This window comes from Oryctolagus cuniculus, chromosome 16 (assembly GCF_051225735.1).
Source record: "Oryctolagus cuniculus isolate XC-2025 breed Fujian yellow rabbit chromosome 16, ASM5122573v1, whole genome shotgun sequence".
Taxonomy (NCBI): domain Eukaryota; kingdom Metazoa; phylum Chordata; class Mammalia; order Lagomorpha; family Leporidae; genus Oryctolagus; species Oryctolagus cuniculus.
In genome coordinates this window covers 19,300,817-19,324,943 of record NC_142882.1, presented here as the reverse complement: position 1 = coordinate 19,324,943, position 24,127 = coordinate 19,300,817, and the positions used below count along the sequence as shown (strand labels likewise).

At 68.9% G+C, this 24,127-nt stretch overlaps 4 protein-coding genes across 18 annotated transcripts in view; 3 read left to right on the top strand and 1 right to left on the bottom strand.

The window, feature by feature from the left end:
• The window catches only part of GATAD2A (GATA zinc finger domain containing 2A), a 94,839-nt gene extending 86,370 nt beyond the window's left edge, over positions 1–8,469 (top strand). For 9 of the 14 annotated variants that reach the window (XM_051828219.3, XM_051828214.3, XM_070059075.2 and 6 more), the window contains exons 6-13: positions 889–978; positions 1,624–1,752; positions 1,877–2,044; positions 3,295–3,574; positions 5,324–5,604; positions 5,976–6,050; positions 6,325–6,520; positions 7,182–8,469. In XM_051828219.3, coding sequence (XP_051684179.1) covers positions 889–978; positions 1,624–1,752; positions 1,877–2,044; positions 3,295–3,574; positions 5,324–5,604; positions 5,976–6,050; positions 6,325–6,520; positions 7,182–7,309 — 1,347 coding nt within the window. In that variant the 3' untranslated portion in view covers positions 7,310–8,469. Of the gene's footprint in view, positions 1–888; positions 979–1,623; positions 1,753–1,876; positions 2,045–3,294; positions 3,575–4,418; positions 4,597–5,323; positions 5,605–5,975; positions 6,051–6,324; positions 6,521–7,181 lie in introns of those variants that run through there. The other 5 variants (XM_089315771.1, XM_051828210.3, XM_070059073.2 and 2 more) reach the window with 4 other exon arrangements.
• Positions 8,160–12,168, bottom strand: TSSK6 (testis specific serine kinase 6). The gene has a single exon (XM_051828235.3). It carries the CDS (start codon positions 11,485–11,487, stop codon positions 10,666–10,668), a length of 822 nt encoding a protein of 273 aa, XP_051684195.1. The 5' UTR covers positions 11,488–12,168; the 3' UTR covers positions 8,160–10,665.
• A 38-nt stretch (positions 12,169–12,206) lies between these two features.
• On the top strand, positions 12,207–18,266 carry NDUFA13 (NADH:ubiquinone oxidoreductase subunit A13). Its single transcript, XM_070059076.2, has 5 exons — positions 12,207–12,314; positions 16,683–16,761; positions 17,280–17,351; positions 17,938–18,007; positions 18,090–18,266. The coding sequence occupies exons 1-5, from the start codon at positions 12,221–12,223 to the stop codon at positions 18,207–18,209; spliced, it is 435 nt and encodes a 144-aa protein (XP_069915177.2). The 5' UTR covers positions 12,207–12,220; the 3' UTR covers positions 18,210–18,266.
• A 145-nt stretch (positions 18,267–18,411) lies between these two features.
• On the top strand, positions 18,412–24,076 carry YJEFN3 (YjeF N-terminal domain containing 3). Of its 2 annotated transcripts, XM_051828234.3 has the most exons (6): positions 18,412–18,533; positions 20,272–20,380; positions 22,360–22,470; positions 22,558–22,671; positions 22,749–22,899; positions 23,825–24,076. In XM_051828234.3, exons 1-6 carry the CDS (start codon positions 18,475–18,477, stop codon positions 24,028–24,030), a joined length of 750 nt encoding a protein of 249 aa, XP_051684194.3. In that variant the 5' UTR covers positions 18,412–18,474; the 3' UTR covers positions 24,031–24,076. The 2 variants fall into 2 exon arrangements, with proteins under 2 accessions (XP_051684194.3, XP_089171901.1); XM_089315775.1 differs by having other exon boundaries at positions 22,360–22,671.
• Positions 24,077–24,127: the final 51 nt, after the last annotated feature.

Genomic DNA, 24,127 nt, shown 5'->3' with positions numbered 1-24,127 from the left:
ATGGGCACCTTCTGCCCCGAGTGCGCACAGCGTGCCCACCCTGACCGGCCTGTGCTGGTCGCCCCCAGCCCTCGGCCTGCTCCTGTTCTTCCTCCCTGGGACCCAGCCAAGGTGCTCCTGCCCTGTCTGGGAACTGTGACTCATTTATCTGCAAGGCTGTGTATGCGTGAGAGAGGGAGGGAGGAGAGAAAGACTTCATCCGCTGGTTCACTCCGCAGAGGGCTCCGGTGGCTGGGGCTGGCCTAGGCCAAACCCCGGAACGTGGAGCTCCATCCGGATTTCCTACGTGGGTGGCAGAAGTCCAAGCCCTTGGGCACCATCTGCTGCCTTCCTAGGCACAGTAGCAGGAGCTGGTGTGGAAGCCGAGCAGCCTGGAGCGAGGCAGTGCAGTGCGGGGGCGGGGGGGCGTCAGCATCCTGGCCCGTGGCGCAGCCCGACGTGCCGCAGGCTGAGCCTTCTTCCTCTGTTCCATTAGACCAGAAAGTGGCTGCGGCGTGGGTAGTGAGAGCTGAGGGCTGTGTGGGAGAGGCCAGGGGACGCACTCCCTCATCTGACCGGGAGTTGGCTTCGACGCCCCGTCCTCCAGTTTGCAAGTGAGGTGGATGGAGCCCGCGTGTTTGTCTGGCCTCAGTGAGCAAAGCTGGGGCCCGGTGTGTCTCCGGTGGAACCTGAAACCCACACAGCTGGCCCGTGCTCTCACCTGATGCGCGGGGCCGCCTCTGGCTCCTGTGTTCCCTGGGAGCAGAGCAGGCCTCCAGGCTCGCTGTGGGTCTCAGGAAGCGGCCCAGGAGGGAGGCCGTGAGCCCCCGCTCGGCCCCCGTAGCCCCTGCTGCAGGCTCACTTCCCTGTGCCCTGCCACCCTCACACGCCCGCCCTGTCCTCTTGCAGCCCGTAGGCTCCACCGGGAGCGCTGTGACCACCCCTCCCCCACTCGTGCGGGGCACCCAGAACATTCCCGCGGGCAAGCCATCCCTTCAGGTGAGTGTCCCTCCTGCTGGAGACACCTGGGCACGCTGTGAGGGAGGGCCCGAGACGGCAGACGGCTGTGAGGGGGGTCCGCTGTGAGGGGGGGCCCGAGACGGCAGACGGCCATGGGGGGGGTCCGCTGTGAGGGGGGGCCCGAGACGGCAGACGGCCATGAGGGGGGTCCGCTGTGAGGGGGGGCCCGAGATGGCAGACAGCCGCTCGCTCCCCCAGAGCAGGCTCCAGTGAGGCTTTCCTGCCGGCAGCTGTGGCCCAACCAGAGGTCCCAGCTCGTGGTGGGGAGCGGCACAGGCTCCTTCCCTGTGGGCTGCCCCCAGCCCCGCCCCGCCCCAGGCCTGGCTTGCGTCCTCCTCTGCGCACAGGGCGATGGGCAGGGGCACTGCGGCCTTGGGAGTGCAGTCTGGAAGGGGCTTCCCTCTTCCCACAGACTGAGTCCCCAGCTTGTCCCCGCCCAGGGCGCCCGGCGCTGCCGCAGTCCACATTTGGAAGAAATGGGCACTTTAACTTTCTTTTTCCTTAATCTTCTACCCTTTTAACAACAAAAACCAGTAGAATGCTTTCACAGTGCCACCAAAGCCCTTTGAATGTTTTCACACACACACGCACTCAGGGCAGTGTGGGCGTGGGTGTCGTTGACAGACCTCGACGCGGATGCCCGGCAGCGTGATCCCACCGCCCCTGGTTCGGGGCGGGCAGCAGGCGTCCTCGAAGCTGGGGCCGCAGGCGAGCTCCCAGGTCGTCATGCCCCCCCTCGTCCGCGGGGCCCAGGTGAGCGGCGCGGCCCACGCGCATGTCCCGGCGGGCCCTGCAGCTGGCTGCCTCCACAGGGCATCCTGGCCAGCCCTTGCCCGCCCCGTGGTCGGGCTCAGCCACGTCTCCTGTCCCCCGACAGCAAATCCACACCATCAGACAACATTCCAGCACCGGGCCGCCGCCCCTCCTCCTGGCCCCTCGGGCCTCCGTGCCCAGCGTGCAGATCCAGGGACAGAGGATCATCCAGCAGGGGCTCATCCGTGTGGCCAACGTCCCCAACACCAGTCTGCTGGTGAACATCCCACAGGTGAGGGGCCGGGCGCCACCGCCTCCTGCTGCCCCCAGCTGGGCGGAGCCCTGGTGCCCCCGGGGCTTAGGCTTGAACGCCTGGGGGCTGTAGGGGTGCAGGTGCCGAGCAGGGCTGCGTCTGGCAGAGGTGGAGTAGCTGCTGCACGAGCGAGGGTGTGCGTCTGGCCGGGTCTGGGGGAGAGGGGAGGTGGACAGGGGCCTAGGGACAGCTAGGGGCCGTCCGCCACAGCCGGCTCCCGCTGACTGGTGTCCTCGGCGGGGACGTGAGGGAAGCAGGCCCGCGGCTGTCCTCAGAGCACTGGCACATCTATTCTCAGCCACACGTCCCCCACCTCTGCAGCGAGCCTGGGCTGGGACTGTCCGTCCCCGCCCCCTGGGAGCAGGAGGGAAGAGACGCGGGGGCCTTGGCTGGCACATGAAATTGCGGGGTCTGCAGCAGGGCCTTCTGGGGGCGTGCTCGCTCCTTCCTGCCTGCCCTCCTCAGACAAGCAAGGCCAGCGGGCTGGGGCGTCTGCCTTCTGTAAGGTTGACAAGTGCTGAGCCAGTGCCACCCACCACGGGAGGGCGTCCTGGGCGGAACAAAAGGTCGACTGCAATTCCACCCGCCCGCCAGTCTTCATCCGTCCCTGCTGTGCTGTGTGTCGAGGGCGGTGGTGGGGCAGGTGGATCGGCTGCCCACAGGGTCGGGGGGAGGAGGAGCTGGCCAGTGAGAGGTGGGGCCGGCCAGGGTCGCCTCTCGGCTGTCGGTCAGAAGGGGTCCTGGGAAGTCCTGTGGACCCCTGGGTTCCCAGGCATGTTGCTCGCAAGTTGTCCGTCCTCCCTGGGGCGGTGTGCAAGGCTTCCCTCTGGTGTCCAGGGGTCACCAGCCCCAAGGAGCTGAGGACACCAGAGAGGTCACTTCTGAGTTTGGGGAGAGCCCTGGACAGTTGTGGGGCAGGAGCGGACACTGGGAGTTCAGCCCTGGGGTACAGTGTGGAGCAGAGACACGAGGGGCAAGGGTGGGGCCTGGGGCCTCTCAGACCTGGACCTGAAACCTGGCAGCGCAGCCCCGCCCACGTGGCCGGTGTGTGCGCGGCGCGCTGGACACTGCGGCGTGTGCCGACGAGCCTCGGCTCCTGCGCCACTCCGCACGCTGTCCCCGCTGCCTCGCCCTTCGGAGTCCTGTCACCATACGCAGCTGATGGGGGCGCCGGGGAGTCGCCTCGGGCGGCGTTCGAGTGCTCTGATGGTGGTGTTGTCTCCCCAAAGCCCACCCCGGCATCGCTGAAGGGGACGTCGGCCGCCTCGGCTCAGGCCAGCTCCACGCCCACCAGCGTGGCGGCGGTGGTCACGTCTGCCGAGTCTCCAGCCAGCCGGCAGGCGGCTGCCAAGCTCGCGCTCCGCAAACAGCTGGAGAAGACGCTGCTCGAGATCCCCCCGCCCAAGCCCCCCGCGCCGGAGATGAACTTCCTGCCCAGCGCCGCCAACAACGAGTTCATCTACCTGGTGGGCCTGGAGGAGGTGGTGCAGAACCTGCTGGAGACCCAAGGTGAGCCCGGCCAGCTCCGGCCCTGCGGCCGCTCCGTCCTGTGGCTGGTTGGCAGTGCACCTCACACCCTGGAGCACCCACTGTGCACCCACAGCCGTGGAGGGTGGGAGCTGAGAGCCACGCCTGCCTGGGGCGGGTGTCTGCAGGAGGCCTGGGTTCCCAGCAGTTGTGGGGTCATCACCCCAGGCAGAGCTTTGCAGATCCTTGATGCCGGGAGCTCCAGCGGGGAGAGGGACATGGCCGCCTGGGCTGCGGTCACCTTGTCCCCCTCTTTGGGGACAGTGTGGGAGGGACCGTTGCTGGGTCGTGATCAAAAGCAGCACTGGAGAGAGGCGGGCACCGTGGCTGTGCCCTGAGAGTTGGTGGTGATGCTGGTGGCCGTGCAGGAGTGGGGGGGGGTCCAGGGGGCTTCACACTGCTCAGCCCTCAGCTCGGGCTGGGGGCTGCGGTGGGGTGAGTACGGAGGAGAGCGTGGCCTCCCCACCTGCCGTGGGACCAGAGAGAGGAGGAGCTGGGAGGACACACCCCCTTCCCCAGGGGCTCTGCACCCAGATGGGCTCCAGACCAGCGGTAGCCCCACAGTGCTGGACGCCCCACGGGCACCTCAGGTTGGCCTCTGCAGCTCCACCCGTACTCACAGCAGGCACGAGTGTGAGCCCAGCCCGAAAGGCTCCACCTCCCATCTCGGCTGACGGAGTGGGGGGGGGGGGGCCCAGAGCCCAGGCCAGCGGTGGAGGCGAGGGCGGTGGCGGGGCCTGGCTGGTGTCTGCAGTAGGTAGGGTGGGCAGGAGGCCCGAGTCGGACGCCCTCTGCTTGCACAGGCCTCTGCTCGTTCTCTCATCAGGGGTCAGGCTCCCTCTCCTGTTGCCAAAAACAGGACCTAACTGTGGGAGGGGCTCAGAGCCCTCCCTGAAGGCGTCTCCTGACACCTCCCAGAACCCCAGGCCGGGCGCTCAGCGCAGCCTCGCGCCATGTCCCAGCTCTGGTGCTGGTCCCACCGGCCGCAGCCACCTGGGAAGCAGGTACCACATCCTCCTTCGGGGCTGGACGTGTGCGAGGAGATGTGCTGTTGTCCCCAGGTGGAGGCCTGGAGCTGAGGGCCCGAGGCAGGCCCTGGGCTTGGGGGCGGGGACAGGTGACATCCCACCCACTCTCTGGGTGGGGCTTCCAGAGTCGGGGTCTGTCGCTCAGGATTGCATGAGGCAGGCCAGGTGGGAGCGGGAAGGCCAAGGGCCAGCACTGTGGTCCGTCGTGACCAGGAGGCAGTCTCGCCCCGAGTGCTGGGACCAGGATGCTGGCGAGAGTGTCCGCCCCACAGCCGTGCAGGCGCCTCTGGGCCCTCTGTCCCTGAGCACCGGGTGCGGCCTGGGCACCTCCTCGGGACCCCTCACGGGGGGTGGGCGCCCCTCCCCACAAGGAGACCACCAGGCAGGCACTCACTGGGCCACCCCTCTGCTCGCTGGCGAGGGGGGAACTCGGTGGTTTCCTGTTGCTTTGGAGAGGGGACTGGAGGCTGGGAGAGGCCAGGCTGGCGCCACGACGTCATTGGCACATTGGCGCCATGGGCCCCGTCCCGTGGTGCTTTCTGGAGGTTCAGCGTCGTGTCCACCCATGGGGGTGCCTGCTGTGTGTGCAGACACGCTGACCGCGCTGGTGGTCTCCAGTGGCCTAGCAGTGCCCAGGCAAGGGGGCGGGGGGCAGGGCAGGTCCCGACCCCCTGGATGCGAGCCACCCCGTGTCTCCTTGCAGCAGGCAGGGTGCCAGCCGCCGTCGCCGTGTCCCGGGAGCCCTACGTGTGCGCGCAGTGTAAGACGGACTTCACCTGCCGCTGGCGCGAGGAGAAGGGCGGGGCCGTGATGTGCGAGAGCTGCATGACGTCCAACCAGAAGAAGGCGCTCAAGGTGGAGCACACGAGCCGGCTCAAGGCCGCCTTCGTGAAGGCGCTGCAGCAGGAGCAGGAGATGGAGCAGCGGCTGCTGCAGCAGGGCGCCAGCCCCGCGCAGGCCAAGGCCGAGCCCGCCCTGAAGCAGGTGAGCACCGGGGCCGTGCCGGCGGCCGCCGCCTGCTTGCCAGCTGCGTGTCTAAATCGCACTTGATGGTGGCGCTGGGCAGCGAAGACACTAATGTGCAGTTTCTCTAGCTTCCGGAGCTCCGGCTCGCGGCGCGCCCTGGCCGGAGCGCACGGAGACCGGGCGTGCGGGAGGAGCGCTCAGGCTGCACGTGGAGCTGCTTGCTGTTGGGGGTTTTTACTTGTTTATTTTTTTAGTGACTCTCTTCCCCCCTCTGCAAACCTGGCGCTGCCCTGGAAGACGTTGGCTGTTGGCTCTCCCCAGGCCCCGGGAGCCGGGGCGGACCGTGGGACTCGCAGGCCTGCTGACCTCCGTTTCGCCCCCGTCTGTAGGTCGTAAAGCCGCGGCGTAAGTTGGCGTTCCGCTCGGGAGAGGCCCGCGACTGGAGTAACGGGGCCGTGCTACAGGTCAGAACCGCGGCGCCCCAACCGCACACCGTGGCCTCGTCACTCGCCGGCTGTCACGCTGCTGCGTCTGTCTGTCTGTCTCGCTCTCTCCCGCCCTCTCTCTCCACGCCCTCTGTCGCCCTTGGTGTAACTTAGCTGGTCTGCCGATTTTGGTCTCCAGGGAGCCCGCGTGGGTGGGAAGAGGTCAGCCAGAGCCAGGAGCGGCTGCGCCGAGCGCCCTGCCGGGGCCGCCCTCCCCCCGCTGACCGTGCCGCCTCCCCTCTCTCCACTGCAGGCCTCCAGCCAGCTGTCCCGGGGCTCGGCCACAGCAGCCCGCGGCGTCCTGCACACGTTCAGCCCGTCACCGAAACTGCAGAACGCGGCCTCCACTGGGACCCCGGTCAGCAGGGCCGGCAGACATTCCGAGAGAGCCGCGGGCACCGGCAAGGGCAGCGCCCCCTCCAACTGGAAGAAGACGGCCCTCAGCACAGGTGGGCGGCCCGGCCCTGTGCGGCACCCTCACGCCTGGGCTCACCCTCTCCCACCCCTCCCCTGAGGGGTCAGCTCGGACTCACACGTGCTAGACAGCGTGGATGTTAAAACTTCCTCCGAAAGCAGGAAAGCCAGGGTAGGCAGGAAGGGACAGGTGAAGGCGGGTGAGCTCCGTGCGCCGGGGTCCCCGCAGCCTGCACCCCGACAGCCCACTTGGCGCGGTGGGGACATGCCCAGGGCCCAGTGGAGAGAGTGCGTGTCGAGGCCAGGGCTGCGTGTGGGCAGGTGCCCCAGACAGGCGTTTGCCCCAGGCGCCTCCCCTGCCGGCCGTGCCGAGTGGGCACTGTGGGCACTGCACGGGCGGCACAGGTCAGGCTCTGAAGCCAGAGGGAGCCGGCGGAAAGGCCCATCTCGAGGGCGTGCCCGGGCCGAGGATCCGGGACACGTTCCCCACACAGCAGCCGACCCCGGCCACTAGGGGGCCTCGCTGGGCAGCGAGGTCGTGTCGGTATGGCCTGGCCCAGGGCGACGGACACTGCCCTCCCAGTCCGTGTCCCTCAGCGCGCCCAGAGCTGCACCCGCTCTGAGGTCGGGCCGTGGGCTCCGGGCCGCGCTCGCCCGGCCTGGCCGTGACCGGCCGCTGTCCCGGTGCTGTTGCAGGCGGGACCCTCACGTTCGTGAGCCCGGGCTTGGTGCACAAGGCGTCGTCGGCCGTGGACCGCCAGCGAGAGTACCTCCTGGACATGATCCCGCCGCGCTCCATCCCGCAGTCGGCCACGTGGAAGTAGCGCCAGGCCCGGGGAAGGGCAGCTCCCGCTCCCCGGCCGCCTCCGCTCGCTCAGGAAGACCCCGGGCTCGCCCGAGCGCAGGACCCGACTCTGGGCGGCTCGGGCAGCGGCGGCCTCGCAGGCGGACGAGGCTGAGCCGGGCCTCCGGGGTTCTTCTGCCTTTGCCTTTCATTTGCCGACACCAGCAGACAAGCAGACCCGGGGCTGGGCATGCCCGGCGGGACGCGGACCACGGCCGCGGGGCGGGTTCCTGTTTCTTTCTCCGGTCTCAGGCGCCCGCACCACCACCTTCCTCCAGGCTGTCCGTAGGTTGAACGTTGTTTCTGTTTTGTTTTTCCTGATCACCTCATGATGATGGAGTTAGAAGTGGACGTACCGGCCCAGGGGCCCCTGCCGCTCACGCGTGGGTCCCCCGGCCCCGGAGGGTGGGCCGCCCACGGACACGGGGACAGCCCGCGCAGCCCCGCCCCGGCTCAGGGCCCCCACTGCTGCTGGTCCCCGCGACCCCGGACCTCGCACTTAGCGGAAGAGCACGCCGAGCCGAGCAGGGGCCGGGGCGGGGCAGGGCAGGGCAAGGCAGGGCAGGGCAGGGCAGGGCAGGGCAGGGCAGGGCCGGCGGGGCTCCTGTTGTTGCTGTTGTGGTTCTATTTTATTAAATCTTTTCCTTTCCTAGTCATTTGATGGACACAATCGTAAGCCGGCCCGGCGTGCGCACGGGCAGGGAGCGCGCCCGGGGGTGGCGGCGCCGCGCAGGCGCAGGTGCGTGGGTCCCCGCGGGGGGCGCGGAGCCCTCCTCCCCGGGGCCGCAGACGGCTGTGCTCCCTTGAGCGGCTGCAGTGTTCCTGTCTGGTTTTCTGTTTTCGTTTTTTTTTTTTTTTTTTTTTTTAAGGATCAGGTCTGCTTTTAGTTTTATTTTTCTTTCTGTTCCTTCCTCCGACTCGCTACAAATCAGTTCCGAAAGGAGAGGCGGACGCCGCCGTCTGTGCGCCGCGGGCGGGGCCCCTCGGCACTGGAGGGCGGGGCCGCGGTCCCTGGTCAGTTCCAGCCCCGGTTTCCCTAAGGACGCAGTTAGGGACTTTAATTTAAAACCCTCATTTTGTAGGGCCGCCTTCTTCCAACACCTGCTACAACATTCTAATAAAGGCTCATTTAACCCCTGGCGCCTGTCGTGTGGGTTCACGGGCGTCCCCTTGGTGGGCGGCTTCCACTCCAGGAGCCGCGGATCTGGAGGGGGGTGGGCCCGCGGGTGGGGGTGGGCGCTTTTACACCAGCAGAGTGTGCACGCGTGCCTGTCCTCACGTGTCGGGGCGCCAGGCCTCTGCCGGGGGAGCACCTGCTGCAGGGCTGGGAGCCGGGTCCCTGTCCCGAGCTCTGTGCAGCGAGTCGGGAGCGGGGAGCCCCAGGGTGCGGAGCCGACGCCCCGCTGCTCCCAGCCTCGCCGAGCGTGGCCGGCTGTTCCTCCAAGCCTTGTCTGTGGCCCGGCAGGGTGGGACGGGCAAAGCCCCGCTTCTGCGTCCCAGGGAGCGGCCGGGTCAGGGATGGCACGCTGTGACGTAAACGAACTGAGCTGGGGGAGCTGCCCGGTCATTGCTTCATTTCCGGCCTTGGCCGTCCTGCACCTGTTACTGGCTTGGGTTCCCCCTCTGCGGGGCGGGGTGACGTTCTCTGAGCCCCAAGCGAAAGGCCCCGCGGCGGGGTGTGGGTGAGCGAGCGCTGCTGGGGTCCAGATCCCGCGCTCCCCGGAACCTGGGAGCACCCACCCCCCAATCCCATCGTAACCAAAAAACGTCCCAGAACCTGGCCAGCAGGGGCAGGCCCCAGGGGGCATCCCAGGACCATCGCGCACCGCGAAATAAGTTAGACCAGGGCCGGCTGTCTGGGGAAGGTTGTCACCCGCATTCTTTGTGACTGAATCTTCACTATTAATGTTCCCCTCACCAGAGAGGCCGCGTGGGTGGCTGGCGTCCATTGTATGCTGAGCTTCGGACTCTAAAGGACAATAAAGGGAGGGACACGGTGTGACTGCTCCTCTCCCCCCCCTCTCTCTCCGCCCCCAGCCCCGGGCTGCAGGAGGCACCTGCTGCACTGTGGGCTCCCGCAGTCCCTGCTGACCGCTTGTCGTCGGTGTTAAGGATGTGCCGGGCTTGGCCTCTGGGGCTCGCGAAGCCCAGGCTAAGGCAGAAGTTAAACCCCAAGGCTGTCCCGCTGCACCTGCCGGGCTCACCGGCTTCTCCTTGTCCCTTCTGACCCGGGCCCCTGGCTACCGAGCTCTGCACTCCCATCCGTCAGCCAGCGACGGTGGGCAGAGGGCCCCAGCCACACAGCTGGGCGTGGAGCGGGGACAGATGGGTGAAGAGGCCCCGAGGTGGGGACGGACAGACTCCAGGCCCGCGGGGTGGGGGGTGAGGACGCGGTTTAATTCGGAGCCTGCACGTCCCCTCCCAACACCCGCCCTCCCTGTGAGGGAAGTCCAGCCAGGACCAGGGCCACAGCCGTTAGCAGGGGGGAGAGCGGGGGGCGCTCGGTCCCCGGGGCTGCAGAGTGAGCAGGGCTGGGCATGGTTGGGACCGCACACAGGTGGGTTTAGGGAGAGGGGCAGTCAGCGGCTGCGAACCCACCCTGTGGGGTCCCTCTGGGTAGACCCCCGCCCCCGCCTGGCATCGCTACAGCTCGAAGCTACTTGACCTCCACGTCTTTGACCTTCCACTGGCCTCGCGGACAAGGGCAGGGTCCAGGCCTGGTCACACAGCAGGTGTTCAAGGAGCCGGCCCCTTACTCCCCCCGGGGGACCTCGGGGTCAGGGGGCCCTCGCCGAGCAGGGCTTGCTCGCCCCCGGCCCCCGGCCGGGAGCCGGACACGCGTTTCTCTCCAAACGGGGCCAGCCTCCCCTTTCCCCGCTGCGCTCCGTGAAACAGGTGCGAGGTAGAGCGAAGTTTATTGCGGGTCTCGACGGGAAACCGGGCATCCGCGGCCGCCTGGGGAGCGACGCCGTCGGCGCGCGGCAGCCCCCCCAGCAGCTCCTCCCGGACGCCGCGGGCCGGGGAGCCGTCGCTCGTTCCGCGCAGGCGCAGGCGCAGGCCGTCCATCTCGTTCTCGCCCCGCCCCTCCTGGGGCCTGGGGGCGGGGAATCGAAGGCGCGCGTGCGTTCTCCGGCTCTCGGCGTGGTGGAGGAGGGGGAGGAGCTAGCCTCGGAGGCGGGGCAGCTGCGGCCTCCGCCGTGGGAGGGGGGGACCGGGGCAGGGCGCGTGCGCCGTGGCGCGCGGCGGCACGGCAGGAACCCGGAAGCGCGGCGGCGTCCCTTGCGCGTGCGCCGTGCCGGCCGCGACCCGGGAGGCGGGCAGGGCGGGCCCCCTGCCCTAGCCGGAGTCCCCCGACCGCAGCCAGCCGTTGCGCGCCACCTGGCCGGCCGAGGGCCTGGCCGAGGGGCTGAACTGCAGCAGCTCGGCGATGAGGGCCTTGCAGCGCTCGGACAGCTCGAGCCCGTCGGGGTACAGCACGCCGCGCTTCTGGCGCCGGGGCAGGCCGGCGATGTCCGAGTCGTCGAAGGGCATGCAGCCCGTGACCATGACGTAGAGCACCACGCCCAGGCTCCACACGTCGTACTTCTTGGGGTCGTAGGGGATGCCCAGCAGCACCTCGGGGGACGCGTAGGCGGCCGAGCCGCAGTAGGTGGTGCTGAGGTCCGGGTAGCCGTGCGCCTGGCGGCCGAAGCCGAAGTCCGTGAGCTTGACCCGGCGCTCGTCCGGGCTCAGCAGCACGTTCTCGCACTTGAGGTCGCGGTGCACCAGGTGGTGGTCGTGCAGGTAGCGCACGGCGCCCGCGATCTGCGCGAAGAGGTCGCGCGCCTGCGAGCCGGGGATGCGCCCGTTGCGCTGCACGGCCTGCAGCAGGTCGGTGGCGGCCGCCTCCATCACGATGTACAGCTTCCCGTTGCACACCTCGATGAACTCGAAGACGTGCACGATGTGCGGGTGCCGCACGCCCCGCAGGATGGACAGCTCGCGCGGCAGGAACTTGTTGACGAAGTCCGGCGGCGCTCGCCGGCGGTCCACCACCTTGATGGCCACCGTGCCCTTGTACTTCTTGGACGTGGCCACCTTCACCTTGGAGTAGCTGCCCTCTCCTATGGTGCGGCCCAGCTTATAGCCGAGTTCGCTCAGGAGTTTGTCGCCCGACATGGTGGCGCGCGGGGCGCGCGGGGAGCAGCGGGGGGCGGCCGGACTCCAATCTCGGGCCTAACCCATGGCGCTTGGCACCCGCACCCCCATGTGCCCACTCCCGCGTCCCCGCCGCCGCGGGGGCCTTACATCACCCCGGTAACAATTTCAGCCTTGTGAAGTGACCGCGGGCGTCACTCCGCCTCTCGGGGCGGGGACCGCACACACACCCCCGCCCCGCGGGGCTCCCCTGGCCCCGCACAGCCCCTCACGTGCGGCCTTGTGACTCACAATCGCCCTGCACGGCCGGCCGGTTCGGCAGAGAGGACGCCCGCCCCCCACCACCACCGGGGGGCACAGCCCCTCCCCGGACTGCCGGTGCCTCCCCGTGCGTCCGAAGCGGAGCAGCGAGCCGCCCCCGACCTCGCGTACCCCCAGCCTGTGGAGCCCTGGGCCCCGAGAGGGGGTCCAGCAGCCCGGGGCCCCGACGCCCCCCGGGGGTTCGGGGTGTCTGATTCTCCGGTGCATCGCGAGGGGCTAGCGGGCAAGGAGCCTCAGCCCCTAGGGGTCGTCTGCGTCACACCCCGTCGGCGGGAAGCTGAAATTAGGCTTCCCCGGCCGCGCCCCCCGCACCCCCCAGCCCGCCCGCGAAGTCTGGCAGCTCCACCGGCGGCGCTTCCGCCACACTCGTCATGGCGGCGCGGCCCGATGGCGTCACTTCCGCCGGCGACCGGAAGTGCGGCGTCCAGCGAGCATGGCGGCGTCGAAGGTGAAGCAGGACATGCCCCCGCCGGGGGGCTACGGCCCCATCGACTACAAGCGGAACCTGCCGCGTCGGGGACTGTCGGGTCAGTGCCGCCGTGGGCCGGGGTGGCGGGGGCGCCTCCCGGGCAGGTTCACCTAGCGCGGGGCCCAGGCTGCTGCTCGGCTCCGGGCTTGCTTCGCCCACGGCCGCGGGCATCGGCCCATTGTGCCGCGGGTGACACTGAGGTGGGCGTAGCAGGCGGGGGTCGCGGAGACCCGGGCGAGGGCGGCAGCTCCCCGCGCGACCCCCCAGGCCTGGGCTGGGGCCGAAACGCAGAGCCCAGAGGGAGTCTGTGCCGAAACGCAGAGCCCAGAGGGAGTCTGTGAAATGGCCCTGTGCGGGGCTTCCCCCACCCACCCGCGCGCAGGGCGACCGGGAATCCGAATTCGAAAGACAGACAGACAGATGGCCGCAGCCGCCGGAGCTGCGCCGATCCGAAGGCATGAGCCAGGCGCTTCTCCTGGTCTCCCATGGGGTGCAGGGCCCAAGCACTTGGGCCATCCTCCACTGCACTCCCTGGCCACAGCAGAGAGCTGCGCCCATGTGGGATGCCGGCGCCGCAGGCGGAGGATTAGCCAAGTGAGCCACGGCACTGGCCCTGTTTATTTTTAAATTAATTTTTAAAATGTATTTGAGGGGGCCTGTGTTGTTTTGCAGTGGGTTAAGCCGCTTGCTCCGCTTGCTTTGATGTGCCAGCATCCCGTTTGGGCGCCAGTTCGAGTCCCGGCTGCTCCTCTTCTGATCCAGCTCTCTGCTGTGGCCTGGGAAAGCAGTGGAGGATGGCCCAAGTCCTTGGGCCCCTGCACCTGCGTGGGAGACCCGGATGGAGCTCCTGGCTCCTGGCTTCGGATCAGCCCAGCTCCAGCCATTGCAGCTCAGCTCCGGCCATTGCGGCCATGTGGGGAGTGAACCAGCGGATGGAAGACCTTTATTTATCTGAAAGGCAGAGCTACTCCCCGAGCGGCCACAACAGCCAGGCTGGGCCAGACTGACGCCGGGAGCCAGGAATTACATCCGGGTCTCCCGCGCGGCTGGCAGGGGTCCGAGCCCTGGACGCCTTCCTGCCTCCCAGGAGCGTGAGCAGGAGCTGGGCGGGAGCGACCGCCGGGCCTCTGCCAGGCCAGCGGTGCTGGCGCTGCAGGGGCGGCCCACCGCGCCGTCCGGGCCGTGGGGGGTCTGAGATGCCCCCTGCTGGCCGGGCTCCAGGTCCATCCGCTTCCTTTGCAGGCACAGCCACCGCCCTGCGTGGACGCTGCGCGCTCAGGTGTCCATGCGTCCGTCCCTGAGCACTCGCTGGTGGCGCCGCCTGCTGGCCGTCGCGGCTGTGCCTGCAGGGGCGCCCCGGGTTTTGTAAGGACCCGAGCACCTGAGATCTGCCGGTTACTCCGCAGATGTCCACCACAGCAGGCCTGAGCCACGGCCACGGCCACGAGCTCCATCCGGGTCTCCCCGCGGGGCCAGGGCCCCAGCACCTGGGCCATCTTCCGCTGCTCTCCCAGCCACAGCAGGGAGCTGGACCGTCAGTGGAGCAGCCGGGACTCGAACCGGCGCCCATACCGGCGTCGCAGGCGGCGGCTTTACCCACTGTGCTACAGAGCCACTCCATTTCTACTTCTTTACAATTAATTACCTTACTTGAGCGGCAGAGAGCGCTCCCTCCTCTGGCTCGCTCCCCAGATGCCCGCCGCGGCCAGGCTGAGCCCGTGAGCCCTCGGCTGCACTCAGGCGTGCGGCCTGGTGGCGGGTCCGCAGTGCGGGGGCCGCCTTCTGATCGCGGAGCCGGAAGGCCCAGGGGTCCGGGAGCCGCTCCCCTCGGCGCCCTCGGGATGGAGCCGCAGGGAGGCTTGATCGTCAGGAAGCCCGCCGGGCCGTTCCTTTGCTGGCTTGTGCGTCCCGCGCCCTGCGGGACCGGTTCCTAGGTCCGTGTGAGGTAGAGGGCGGGCGCGGGTGAGGAATGGCCCCGCGCTGTCGGGACGCCCAGGCCTACCGCCTTCTTCCTCGGGACGGTTCTGGCTCCCGGTGCCCGCGCGGCCGGGAGGGAGGGGGCGGGTCGTGGGGGGCTCTGCCACCCGCAGTTTCCGCGCCCCCTGCCCGGCGCCCGCGGGCACAGGCCCTGTGGCCCTTTCTCGGGGTTCAGAATGGCCCCGGGACGGCTGTTGGGTGCCCGGCTGGAGTCCGCCTCTCCTCCAGCTTCCTGCACCTGCACGGCAGAGTGGGCCCTGCCGCCCCCGCGGGAGGCCCGGATGGGGCGCCCGGCTCCTGGCCCCGCCCCGCTGTTGGCATGTGAGGGTACACCAGCAGTGGGAATCCTGCCCCGTCTCCTCCCCATTCTCCCTCCCCCCAACTTTCAAAAGAAGGGAGAAAACCGGCCTCACCCTGCACACGCCCCACGGGCGCGCCCCCAGCTCAGAGCCAGCCCCCCCCCCCCAGTCCAGAGCCAGGCTCCCCCCAGTCCAGAGCCCAGGCCCCCCCCCAGTCCAGAGCCCAGGGGCCCCCCAGTCCAGAGCCCAGGCCCCCCCTTGGCCCTGGCCTTCCCACAGAGGAAGGAAATACCAGGGTCCTTCAGAAAGTTCATGGGAAATGTAATTAAAGGATAAGTTGAAGCTGGCGCTGTGGTGCAGTGGGTTAACGCCCTGGCCTGCAGCGCCAGCATCCCATAGGGGCGCTGGTTCGAGACCCGGCTGCTCCACTTCTCACCCAGCTCTCTGCTGTGGCCTGGGGAAGCAGTGGAGGATGGCCCAAGTCCTTGGGCCCTGCACCCACGTGGGAGACCCAAAAGAAGCTCCTGGCTCCTGGTTTCGGATCAGCACAGCTCCAGCCACTGCAGCCAATTGGGGAGTGAACTAGTGGGTGGAAGACCTCTCTCTCTCTCTCTCTCTCTCTCTCTCTCTGCCTCTGCCTCTGCCTCTCCTTCTCTCTCTCTATGTAACTCTAACTTTCAAATAAATAAATAAATCTTTAAAAAAGGATAAGTTAATTTGAGTGAAGTTTTTTTAGATTTGTTTGTTTATTGGGGCCAGCGCTGTGGCTTAGAGGGTAAAGCCACTGCCTATGATGCCATTTTTTTTTTTACATTTATTTATTTATTTGAAGGGCAGAGTTATAGAGAGGCAGAGACAGAGAGAGAGAGAGAGAGGTCTTCCATCCGCTGGTTCACTCCCCAGATGCCCACAACAGCCGGAGCTGGGCTGATCCGAAGCCAGGAGCCAGGATCTCCATCCAGGTCTCCCACGCAGGTGCAGGGACCCAAGGACTTGGGCCATCCTCCCCTGCTTTCCCAGGCCACAGCAGAGAGCTGGATGGGAAGTGGAGCAGCCGGGACTCGAACCAGCGCCCACACGGGATGCTGGCACCACAGATGGTGGCTTTCCCCGCTACACCTCAGCGCGTTTAAAAGTTCCTGGGAAAACATATGAAAAGATCGTGTGCGGATTCCACAGCGTTTACACCAAAAGAAACTTGCCCTGTAATTTCACTTTCCCACCGCATTTCTGAGCCCCCATCAAGGAGTCTCCAAGACCAGATAGGCCTGCGTGAGGGCCGCAGGTCTCCCGGGCCCATTTCCCCAGGGAGGCTGGGGGCGGCCTCGCGTCTGCAGCTGTTGGAGACGGGAACTCCCCTGTAGTGGACAAGGTTGGGTGCAGGCAGTGCCCGGGTGGGAAATGTCTGGGTGTGTTGTGGTGAGATTTGTTTATTTTCTGAGAGGCAGAGAGAGCGCTTCCGTGCCCTGCTCACTCCCCAGATGCCCAAGGCAGCCGCGCCTTCCCAGGTGCATTAGCAGGGCCGGAGCAGCCGGGGCTGGGGTGAGCACTCTGGTGCCGGTGCCGATGTCCCCAGCCTCGGCTAAACCCCCTGGGTCAGCACCAGCCCTGACCTGGAGGTTTTAGCTGGTCGGACGGACCAAGTGGGCGGGACCTGAGGCGGCTCCACCTGCATGGCCGCACCCAGCAGAAGTACCAGGGCCGAGCCGGGTGGGAAAGGCGAGGACCACCCCTACCCGGCTCCCGGAGCCCCCCTGCGCGCCCACCCGCCCGAGGCCAGGGCCGGGCCTGCGATTTATCCGGGCAACCCCACACCCATCTGGAGAGGAGGCTGAAAGATGGGGGGTGGGGGTGCGGGGTGAGCAGGGCAGCCTGAAGATACCCCCCCGGCACTCGGTAAATATGGGGGCCTCTGGCCCTCCTGGTGCAACCCCACGGGGCCCAGGCAGCCCCAAGCCCCCGGGCACCGGGACACGGGCGGGCACCGGGACCTCCTTGGAGCTGGTGGAAGCAGGCCCACCGACCGCGCCCATCCCGCGCCTGCGCCCTCCCGAAGCCCCCTCCTGAGGGGGAGGGGCCGGGCCGCGCTGGGGGCGGGGGGGGGGGGGAGGGTCCCTCCCGGAGCACTGAGCGGGCCTCGGTCTCCGCAGGCTACAGCATGTTCGCGGTGGGCATCGGGACCTTGCTCTTCGGGTACTGGGGGATGATGAAGTGGAACCGCGAGCGCAGGTAGGGGCCGGGCGGGGGCGAGGGTGGGGGGGTGCCCTGACCCCTCTCCCGTTTCTAGGGTTCCCTCGCCGGGAGCTGCACCCCCTTCAGCCGCGCGCCGCTAAGCAGGTTGCTGCTGGTGCTGACCGCGCCGGGCCGAGAATCGGAGCTTAGAAACCGAACCAAGAGGCGGCGGCGGTGTGGGGTAGAGGGTGCCCACCCCCACCCCGGCCCTGAGCCAAGTCACGGGCGCCGCTCCCACAGGGGTGGGAGGGGGCGGGGACGGGGCGCACTGACGGCGGGGAAGCTGCCAGGAGGCGGCACCCCGCGGCTATTTTGAGAGAAGGGGAGGAGGAGACTGTGTGAGGCCTGCCCCCGCCCCGCGCCCCCTTCTCCGCCCTGGTCAGCAGGCAGCGCTATTTTTAGGGTAAAAGTTTTTAATTGAGCAGAAAGCGTGAAGCCAGCAGTTCTGGGGACGAGGTGGCCCGGGCCGGCGCCCGCAGCCGGGGCTGACCCGGGCCCTGCTCTGGGGTCCGCAGGCGTTTGCACATCGAGGACCTGGAGGCCCGCATCGCGCTAATGCCGCTGCTGCAGGCCGAGAAGGACCGCAGGTGCGTGGGGGCTGCGGGGGGCCCGCCCTGCGCCCTCAGACAGTGAGGGGCCGGGCAGAACGGGGTCGGGGAGCATGGTTTCCCGGGAGCCCTGCAGGCACTCAGCCCCCACCCCACCCCGCAGGAGGAGGGGGCCCTGCAGGCACTCGGCCCCCCCACCCCCACCCCACAGGAGGAGGGGGGCCCTGCAGGCACTCAGCCCCCACCCCGCCCCGCAGGAGGGAGGGGAGCCCTGCAGGCACTCAGCCCCCACCCCGCCCCGCAGGAGGGAGGGGGGCCCTGCAGGCACTCAGCCCCCCCCCACCCCGCAGGAGGAGGGGGGCCCTGCAGGCACTCAGCCCCCACCCCGCCCCGCAGGAGGGAGGGGAGCCCTGCAGGCACTCAGCCCCCACCCCGCCCCGCAGGAGGGAGGGGGGCCCTGCAGGCACTCAGCCCCCCCCCACCCCGCAGGAGGAGGGGGGCCCTGCAGGCACTCGGCCCCACCCCCCACCCCGCAGGAGGAGGGGGGCCCTGCAGGCACTCAGCCCGCCCACCCCGCAGGAGGAGGGGGGCCCTGCAGGCACTCAGCCCCCTACCCCCCCCCCAGGGTGCTGCAGCTCCTGCGGGAGAACCTGGAGGAGGAGGCCGTCATTATGAAGGAGGTGCCCGACTGGAAGGTGGGGCCTCGGCGGGCGGGGGGGGGGCTGGCGGGGAGGGGCCGGGGGGAGCCCGCACCCACGGATGTGCCCCCCCCCGCAGGTGGGCGAGTCGGTGTTCCACACCACGCGCTGGGTGTCGCCCATGGTCGGGGAGCTGTACGGGCTGCGCACCGCCGAGGAGAGGCTCAGCGCCAACCACGGCTTCACGTGGTACACGTAGCGGGCGCCTCGCGGGCCGTGTCCCGCCGCCCGCGGGCAATAAACGCTGCACCCCGCCTGCGCGTGTCCTGCGGCCTGGGGTGCGCGCGGGGGAGGGGGCGGCCGCGGCGGGAGCCCCTCCCACGGCCTGGCTGACCGGCGGCGGCGCCGGCCAATGGTCACGCGCAGCGCCTCTGCGGCGCTCCCTGATTGGCGGGAGGGAAGGCCCGCCCCCCTGGTCGTGTTGTTTAAAGGCGGTGGCGGCGGCCGCCGCGCTCACCGCGGCCATGAGCGGCGCGGGCGGCCGGGCTCCGGCGGCGGCGGCCGAGGAGCGGCGCTTCCTCAGGTCAGCCGGGAAGCGGGGCCGGGGAGGCCGGCGGCGCAGGCGCGAGGGGCCGGGGCCGGGACGGCTGGGCCGCGGGGCGGTTCTCCGCCTCGGGCCGGGTGGCCTTTTCTGGGGCGGGAGGCTGCAGGCTGAGCCGCTCGCACGTCAGGTGTGCACCTGCTGAGTGCCGGGCGGCCAGGTGGGCGGAGCCGCGCGTCCCAGCGAGCGGCAGCGCCCGGCCTGGGCACCTGCGCCCTCCCTGAAGCGTTTGGGGAGGGACAGGTCCAGCTCCCATCGGCCTGAGGTCACCTCTGGCCCCACTCCACGCAGAGCTGCCGGAGGTCTCGCGGGTGGCAGGGCAGCAGCCAGAACTCCGGAGGTGCAGGCGGGGTGAGCTGTTTCTCACCCTGCATCAGCTGCAGGCCCAGGGCCTTCTGGGGCTCTGGGGCCCCGTCTCCCCAACCCGCGGAGACCCAGTGTAGTGCTGACTGCATGGCCGAACCTGCTGCGGCTGCCCTGGATGGTCCTGCCCCTGGGTCCCCTCCTACAGAGCTGCACACCTCCTCCAGGAAGCCCTCCCTGACTCCCAGCCCTTGCTGCTCTCTGTCCACCTGCCGCCCTGACCGGTCACGCCCCAAAACCGTCCCGTCCGGCCCCTGCCCTCTAGGTCTGGCCCTCCCCGACTCCCTCTGGGTTCCAGCGTGGGCCTGCACAGCCATCTGGCTCCTCGGAGTCGTGGTGGTTCCCTGCGGGTGTCCCCAGTAGGAAGGGAAGGGGTCCTGGCCGGGGGAGGCTGACCCAGCCCCTGATTCTGGACTATCAGCAGCTTCCATGCCAGCACCCCCCCCCCCCCCCCAGTTCTCCTTGGGAGCCACGAAGCCAGGCCCGGCTTGGTCCCTGTGCTTGGCTTAATTCTGCCCTCGCTTTTTTTTTTTTTTTAATGTTGGGGACATACCTAAGGTCTCCTTATCTTTCTTTATTTTCTTTTTTTAAGATTTTATTTATTTATTTGAGAGGCAGAGAGAGAGGTCCTCCATCTGCTGGTCCCCAAATGGCCGGAGCTGGCCAATCTGGAGCCAGGAGCTGCTTCAGGGTCTCCCGCGCAGGTGCAGGGGCCAAGCACTTGGGCCATCTTCTGCTTTCCCGGGCCACGGCAGGGAGCTGGATCAGAGCGGAGCAGCCGGGACTCGAACCGGTGCCCACATGGGATGCGGGCGCCGCAGGCGGAGGATTAGCCTCCGTGTTTGCCCAGGTCCCGCCAGTTACCCTGGGTGAGGTAGCCCCTGGCCCTCGGCCCGGTGGGGGCCCCAGCTTCCCTGCCTCTAATATTCCTCAAGGGGCTGAGCCAAGGGCGCTGTAGCCGCAGGTCCCCCGTCTGCCCCCGCGTGAGCCACCCAACTCTGCAGCCCTCCACCACCCTCTGACGTCCTGGCGCCGGCTCAGGGACTCCCGCGGCCTGAAGTCAACCCAGGGCCCCATCAAAGCCCCGTCGCCCCCACCCCCCATTCCTCTTGGGAACGGGGTTGGGGGCACCTGGGGAGGTGGTCTGTTCTCCACGCTTCCGACGAGGGAATGAGCGCTCGCCGCACTCGCATCGTCGGCCAGCAGAGGGCGCCCGCGCTTCGGCTCCAGCCTGGAAGAAGCGGGAGGGGGTCCGCGGCCAGCCCCGTGGGGAACACGGGGGCACTCCCGGCTCCATCTGAGTGTCCGTCTGCGGGGCGACCCCGCGTCCCTGCCTCCCTCCCTCTCCGGCCCCCAGCACCGCAGAGGCAGCCGCCCTGGAGCGGGAGCTGCTGGAAGACTATCGCTTCGGGCGGCAGCAGCTGGTGGAGTTGTGCGGCCACGCCAGCGCCGTGGCTGTGGCCAAGGTACCTGACCGCCGTCCGCCGCCCGAGCGGGACCAGCTGCAGGACCCCGGGGGGCAAGACGGGCTGGCCTCCCAGAAGCCTGCGGGTCCTCCTGCGGCCAGCCCACACCACGGAGAGGAGAATCGAGGTCCAGGGACAGCGCCCAGGGCCGCAGCTGTGCCCCCTGAGGACGGGGCTGGTAGCAGGCACCGTGCAGGGTGCAGGGAGCGAGCGGAGTCATGGGAGGTGCCCCATACGGAGCCAGTCCCGCCCCCCACCCGGTCTTTGGCCGCAACTGTATACTGTTTCAAAAACAGTATCTTTATGACTCAACTTCTTAAATATGTATTTACTTATTTAAAAGGTAGAGTTAGAGAGGGTCTTGCATCCGCTGGTTCACTCCCCGAATGGCCACGATGGCCGGAGCTGCACCCATCGGGAGCCAGGAGCTCCATCCAGGTCACCCACGCGGGTGCAGGGGCCCAAGGGGCACTGCTCTCCCAGGCCACAGCAGAGAGCTGGATGGGAACTGGAGCGGCCGGGACTAGAACCAGCACCCATATGGAATGCCAGTGCCACAGGCAGCGGCTTTACCCACCATGGCAGGGCACCAGCCCCTCCTTTTTTATTTAAATGTTTGTGTTTCTAAACCTGCCCCGTGTGAAGAGAGGAGAGAGCAAAGCCGCAGGAGCACACCCAGCGCAGTGAGCGCGTCTGTGCTGGGCGACAGCTGCCCGGGCAGTGCGCCGCGAGCCCTGGCCCCCCCAGACACAGCCCTGGGCTCGGGCCTGCGTCAGTGGCAGGGTGGGACCGTGCCGAGACCCTGGAGCCGAGGCTTGCCCCCCACCCCTGGCTCCCTGTGCCAGCCCTGGGGCCACACCTGGCCTCCAGACATGGGCATCCCTGTGGGGACGGTGCTCACGCCCACTGGGTACCCTGGACAGGAGGGTGAGGAGCCACACGGCTGCACTCCTCAAGGTCCATTTCATTTTTCTTTGAAAGGCAGAGTTGGAGAGAGGAACCCTCCATCTGCTGGTCACTCCCCAGGTGGCTCGGCCAGGCTGAAGCCGGGAGCTTCTGGGTCTCCCAGCACCTGGGCTGTCTTCCTCTGCTTCCCCAGGGCAGAGCGGAGAGCGGGATCGGAAGTGGAGCAGCCGGGACTCGAACCGGCGCCCATGAGATGCCAGCACTACAGGCGGCGGCTTTACCTGCTGTGCCACGGCTCGGGGGCCCCCACACCTGCTGCCTTAATTCCGACTTCGGGGGGAGGGGAGGGCCGGAGCGGGTGGGGGCGCCCACAGCCCCTACTGCGGGGCCTGGGCTCACGTCCCAGCCCTGCGTCAGATCCCCGCTCCCTCGTGTGCACCCCGGGAGACAGCGGTGCTTGGGCCCCTGCCCCCCACACATGGGGTTCTGGGCTCCTGACCCAGCCGTCTGGAGAGTGACCCAGGGGATGGAGGTCTCTGCCTTTCTGAATAAGATAGTAGAGAGCTGTGGGTAGTGGGTAACGCCCCGGCCTGCGGTGCCAGCATCCCATCGCCGGTTCCAGTCCCGGCTGCTCCACTTCCGATCCAGCTCTCTGCTGTGGCCTGGGAGAGCAGGAGAAGATGGCCCAGGTCCTTGGGCCCCTGCACCCGCGTGGGAGACCGGATTGGTGCAGCTGTGGCTGTTACAGCCCTCTGGGAAGGAGGGTCTCCCTCCGGGTCTCTGGAACTCTGCCTTTCAAATAATAGTACAGTGGGCAGGGACAGAGGCACCGGGCCTTCGGACAGCCCCCCACACGCACACCGGGGCCTCCGGGAGGGGCCGAGCCCTGGCCGCGCGGGAGGGGAGGGGCCGCCGCGGTGGAAAATGTCTGCAGCCGGGCGAGGGTAAACAAACCGCGGGGCTGCCGGCGGGGGCGGGAGGCGCGTTTGCCAGCGCGGGCTTGGCGCAGCCTGACGAGGCCCCTGCCTCCCGCGGGGAAACTGAGGCCCGGGCCTCCGCTGCGCCCCCGCCAGGTGTTCCCGCTGCCCGCCCCCTCCCGGAAGCAGAGGACGGTGCTGGTGGTGTGCGGGCCGGAGCAGAACGGGGCGGTGGGGCTGGCGTGCGCCCGGCACCTGCGGGCCTTTGTGAGTAGCCGGGCCCTGGGGGCGGGGGGCGGGGGGCTGCGGCCGCCTGCCCGGGCCGCCCCCAGCGCCGACCCTCCCGCACCCCAGGAGTACGAGCCCAGCGTCTTCTACCCGACGCGCTCGCTGGACGAGTTGCACCGGGACCTGACCACGCAGTGCGAGAAGATGGACATCCCCTTCCTGTCCTACCTGCCCACGGAGGTCCGCGCGGGCCACAGCGAGCACGGGCGGGGGCGGGGGGCGCCCCGAGGCCGCCCTCTGACCCTGCCCCCCCCCAGGTGCAGCTCATTAACGATGCCTACGGGCTGGTGGTGGACGCCGTGCTGGGCCCCGGCGCGCGGCCGGGAGACGTCGGGGGCCCCTGCACCCGCGCGCTGGCCACGCTCAAGCAGCTCTCCGTCCCCCTCGTGAGCCTGGACATCCCCTCAGGCACGAGGGGGGCCCCGCACCCCCTGCAGTGCAGGCCCAGGGTCATGGGCATCCCGAGGACGGGGAGACGGGGCAGCTGCCCCCAGGTGACCCGGGCCCCCGCCACCCCCCATGCCCAGCTCGAGTGCCCGCTGCCCACCCCTGGCCCGGCTGCCCGGGCAGACGTGAGCTCACTCAGCAGAGGCCGCGCCCGCCCTGGCCGCCGCCCCGCGCCTGCTGGAGCCATTAGGCGACACGCGGTCGGAACAAACAGCCCCGCGCCGGGCCTCCGTGGGGGAGGCTGGACTCCGGGGGTGTCCCCCAGCCTGCGGCGGCTCCGGGGGCGGTCTGGTCTGAGAGGGGAGGCTGCATGCCCCGTGTCTGAGCGGGCCGTGTGGGACAGAGTGCCCTTTAGTCTGAGGGTGGAGGCCGGGGTCTCGGAAGCAGTCGGGTCCGATGGAGGAGCCGGTGGCTTCCACTCGGTGACCCCGGATTCAGGTCAGAGGCAGGAGAGAAGGCGGGGGCCCTAGACTGAAGGTGGAGGCTCATCCCAGAGGTGACAGGCTGGGGCCCACTGACGGGGTCTAGCGGGGCTCTCAGGTCAGAGGGGGGAGGCTTGCCTGGGGATGGAGGCAGATCTGAGGGGGGGGTCTAGAGGGGGGACCCGAATGGGGAGGGCAGGACAGGACAGATGTCAGGTCAGAAGGCAGAGGTGGAGTAGCAGGGCAGGAGTGAGAGCAGAAGAGTCTGAGGGCAGAGGCGGGAACCACTCCAAGGAAAGCCTGACGGAGACCTGCGGGTCAGAGGGCAGAGGCTGATATCAGACGGGGAGGACGCGATCGGAGGCGGGGCCCGGGCCCCGCGTCGGACAGGGAAGGTGGGGCCGGGGCTCCAGTCTGAGGACAGACGACCCCCGCCCCAGCGCCCGCTCGCCCTCCTCCCTCAGGCTGGGACGCGGAGACCGGCGCCGAAGCGGAGGACGGGCTCCAGCCCGACGTGCTGGTGTCGCTGGCGGCGCCCAAGCGCTGCGCCCGCCGCTTCTCCGGGCGCCACCACTTCGTGGCGGGCAGGTTCGTGCCGGACGACGTGCGCCGCAAGTTCGCCCTGCACCTGCCGGGGTACGCGGGCACCGACTGCGTGGCGGCGCTCTGACCCCCGCCGCGCCGGCCGCGCCAATAAACACCTGCTCTGCACCTGCGCCGCGACTCCGCCTCCTGCGTGCGCCGGGGTCGGGGGCGCGCGGGGTCGG

Excerpts from the sequence above, each read along its gene's own strand:
- NDUFA13 (XM_070059076.2), top strand. The coding sequence starts at position 12,221 with ATGGCGGCGTCGAAGGTGAAGCAGGACATGCCCCCGCCGGGGGGCTAC. Across the intron at positions 16,762-17,279 it reads AAGTGGAACCGCGAGCGCAG|GCGTTTGCACATCGAGGACC; the intron begins GTAGGGGCCGGG and ends TGGGGTCCGCAG. Across the intron at positions 18,008-18,089 it reads AGGAGGTGCCCGACTGGAAG|GTGGGCGAGTCGGTGTTCCA; the intron begins GTGGGGCCTCGG and ends CCCCCCCCGCAG.
- TSSK6 (XM_051828235.3), bottom strand. The coding sequence starts at position 11,487 with ATGTCGGGCGACAAACTCCTGAGCGAACTCGGCTATAAGCTGGGCCGC.
- YJEFN3 (XM_089315775.1), top strand. The coding sequence starts at position 18,475 with ATGAGCGGCGCGGGCGGCCGGGCTCCGGCGGCGGCGGCCGAGGAGCGG. Across the intron at positions 22,672-22,748 it reads TGTCCTACCTGCCCACGGAG|GTGCAGCTCATTAACGATGC; the intron begins GTCCGCGCGGGC and ends GCCCCCCCCCAG. Across the intron at positions 22,900-23,824 it reads GAGCCTGGACATCCCCTCAG|GCTGGGACGCGGAGACCGGC; the intron begins GCACGAGGGGGG and ends CTCCTCCCTCAG.